This window comes from Vigna umbellata, chromosome 7 (genome assembly GCF_029865625.1).
Source record: "Vigna umbellata cultivar VRB3 chromosome 7, Vumbellata_1.0, whole genome shotgun sequence".
NCBI classification, from domain to species: domain Eukaryota; kingdom Viridiplantae; phylum Streptophyta; class Magnoliopsida; order Fabales; family Fabaceae; genus Vigna; species Vigna umbellata.
Genome location: NC_142171.1, coordinates 48,301,576 through 48,304,925, shown reverse-complemented (window position 1 = coordinate 48,304,925; position 3,350 = coordinate 48,301,576). Strand labels below are relative to the sequence as shown.

General features: G+C 34.1%; 1 protein-coding gene across 1 annotated transcript; it reads right to left on the bottom strand.

Moving 5' to 3' along the window:
- Positions 1–231: 231 nt before the first annotated feature.
- On the bottom strand, positions 232–3,084 carry LOC124826930 (WAT1-related protein At5g40240-like). The gene is made up of 7 exons (XM_047299901.2): positions 2,747–3,084; positions 2,560–2,625; positions 2,228–2,341; positions 1,436–1,670; positions 1,157–1,321; positions 702–853; positions 232–597 (listed from the first exon to the last, which is right to left on the bottom strand). The coding sequence occupies exons 1-7, from the start codon at positions 2,935–2,937 to the stop codon at positions 444–446; spliced, it is 1,077 nt and encodes a 358-aa protein (XP_047155857.1). The 5' UTR covers positions 2,938–3,084; the 3' UTR covers positions 232–443.
- Positions 3,085–3,350: the final 266 nt, after the last annotated feature.

The following is a 3,350-nucleotide window of genomic DNA, read 5'->3' as shown; positions in this document are numbered from 1 at the left end:
TAGTTTTGTTTATAAATATTTTCAATCTAATTTTTTTTTCTATCTTATAATACCGTCCCTCCCCCATGAAAGTTTTTTTTTAAAAAAAATCGCTTAGATTCACGCGCTTAATTTCTAATTAAGCCATATTTTTCTTACACAAGAAAATAACAAAAGAGCGATAGGAAAAAAATCATATTTTTCACATGCCATCTTTTCCATTTCATCCTGGTCCCATATTGCACAGAGTAGTTGAAGATGAATACTATGTTTTTAATAATAAATTAAAACACACACATATATAATATATTTGTGTGGATAAAATTGCTTGAATTCTACAATAAAATAATTTACAAATAATTTTAAGAGTGGTTTGCGATCGAGGAATTGTGTAAAACTGGGAAACGTCATTATCGAAGTATAAAACAAATCACAACCTTCTGAATGGCACAGATTAATTGAAACTACGTGTTCCTATCTGCCAATAAAGGAACACCATCATGGCTCAGTGATTCCGTGTCCAAGTGCTCAACGCCTTTCGCAATCTCGTACTCCTCTTTCGATTTTCCCCACTGAACAGCATAAAATCCGATCACGATTATAGCCGCACCAACCAAACTGCAAAAAACAGTCATCACAATATTTTATCAGCAAACAGATTCACATCACATGCATATAAATCTGGCAAAGTGATTCTCTAATCTCTGCTATTCAAATTTTACCTTCCGAGACTGAAATCGTCTCCAAGAAAGATTGCACCCATCCAAACTGTGAAAATGATTGCCACAGGTTGAAACAAAGCACAAAACAAAGGGCCCGCTTTAACTATGCACCACATGACGAGGAGGTAACGCAGCAATGTTGCAATTATTGCCTATCACAATCACCATCAAATGAGCAACCACAGCCACCAAAATGTGTGTACATAACATCCTAAACGTGGCTTCGATTTTCTTATAAATTTTATTCATTGCCACATTCAGCACATGGAAAGTAGGTACGGAGTTTATGATTTATCATAAATTACTTGACTTTTAAAAATATTTGTCAGACCAACCATAGTTTTTACATCAATTGATCATGTGTACAAATTAAAATAAAAAAAAAAACACAAATATAAATGCATTTTAAACTGTGGTTGGTTTTCATTTTGCAGCTGTCAAATGAAACGGCGTACCTGATATAGAATGCCGATCAACCCTATATCCACCTTGAGTTTCCATTCGGATAAATCCTTCACAGCAAAGAAAGCATATGCTCCACACTGCAGCATTGAAAATAAGAATTGGAAGAATACAATGACCGAGACATCCATAGTAGGGTACGTGTCTCCTACTGAAGCCTGAAAAATTAGCAGCAAAAGAGACAGAATTATAAATCAACTGGTCTGATAAAATAACTTAGGATAAAAGAATGAATGAAGATATTTAGTGTTTGATTGAAAGAGAAAAGCAACCTGATATATGTACCACAAGGAAGTAAAGAGTGCATCGAGAACACACATTATCCCTCCCAAGATCCAATTTAGTTCTGACGAAAATTGAACCGTTTCGTTAGAAAAGTTGTCCGAATGTGACCTATAGATGATTGGACCCTTATACAGTATCACAACAAACGCTCCTGCAATTGATACTAGTGTTCCTAACACTTTAGCTTGGCTGCTAGAAGTCCTCCAATGCACTTGCTCCATCCTAAACCATTCAATTTAGATAATACTACTTTAGAATACTGCAATTACAAAGGGTTGTTCCATACTCTCTGTTTCTTGAAAGGTGGTTTCAATGTGTGAAAGATATATCTGATAAAGATATCACAGACTAAATACATAGTAAAACTATTATATAAAAGAAAACGATAAGTAGCTTTTGCAGAATTGGGTTACATCTAAATTCAAATTCTATTTCGTATCAGACTTTACTTTAGTAATTATAGTTGGTCCTAAGATGTTGAACTATTGTTATGTCATGTATAAACAGTTTCGTATGTTTAGTTCTTAACATAAAGAATGAGTTAAAAATTTCACTGACTAAAACTGTAACTAAATTATAGTCTATTTAAATAAGGATAAATTCTCACTTTATTATAAAATTCAGTTCAGTTGTAAACTACTTTTTTAGATTATTAAAAGGAGATTAACGATGACACTTAGGGAAGAAAAAGATTTGCCTGGTTTGGTCAAAGGTTGAAGAAACAATCACCTAAAGTTTCTAATGTTTAGAATGTGAGTAGTACCAAGTCAGAGAATTACTTGAAGATGAGAGCAAGTATAAAAGTGAAAGCTGGCATGAGGTTAAGAATAGCTGATAACAGTGCAGGCGAGCTCAGATCTATGCCAACATAAGCCTGTATAGTTCCTAAACTCCTGCACGGTATAAAATACAGTATCAGAAATTCCTCATTTCTGAGATGAATGATCACACGTACGAATGGAAATAGAATCTGACAAAAATAATGGCATGTAAGTGACAACCAAAGTATCCCCAATTCATAGAAAAAATGAGGGAAAACAAAAATATTGTAATCAAAAGGCAACTGCAAATAGAAGCACATATGGAAGTACTTAGAAAAAGTAATACTAACCCAAAGGAAGCGAGCAAAAAGAATCTGCAAAGTGCAACGAAATTGATAGGAGGACTTTGTGACCTCCTGAATGAAAAGGGTAAAGATAAGGAAGATGGGGTGAGAATTATACAATATATTTGTGTTAAACTTTGAAACAAGACGGCGGAAACATATATGCTTTTTTCCATGTAAGAAAAAAGAGAACCTGTGGAGAAACACGGCAAAGGGAAGAACCAAGATAGCAGAGAGTGCAAAAGTGTAGACAACCATGACATATTCATTGATATCCTTAATAGCAACCTTGATCACCACCATGCTGCCACTTTGACCCAGCATAGCCACCATCATTCCTATAAATGGCAGTAGTTTGCCAGTTCCAGTCGCTGATCTCGTCATCTTTTTCTGACCTTCTATCAGTCACTTCCACCTTCTCTGTCTCAGTTCATTTCTTCCTTCTTATTCTCACCACTTTTCATTTATATAACACCATTTTTCACTCATCTGTTAATAATTAACACTATCGTTGGCACTCACAATCTTAGTAACAGTTTTACATATTAGATTCTAAAATGAAACATAGATTTAAAAGGAAAGGAAGGTCCCCATTATAGAGACATGCCGCGTCATCCATGACGTTTTCATAGTGTAATTGCTTACAAAAGAACAAAACTAAGACATCTTATGGTCTGGAAATACGATTTTGTAAGAACCTGGAAAAAGGGCAAATGATGTTTTTTTAGACATTTTATCTTCAATATATATCTTTCACACGTGATTTATAGTTCATTTTTTTATTAATTAAATGTTTA

What these genes read in the sequence shown, in the direction of transcription:
- LOC124826930 (XM_047299901.2), bottom strand. Translation starts at nt 2,937, where the DNA reads ATGACGAGATCAGCGACTGGAACTGGCAAACTACTGCCATTTATAGGA. An exon ending in TTTTTGCTCGCTTCCTTTGG is followed by an intron (nt 2,342 to 2,559) that starts GTTAGTATTACT and finishes TATACCGTGCAG; the next exon opens with GAGTTTAGGAACTATACAGG. An exon ending in GACGATTTCAGTCTCGGAAG is followed by an intron (nt 598 to 701) that starts GTAAAATTTGAA and finishes TGTTTTTTGCAG; the next exon opens with TTTGGTTGGTGCGGCTATAA.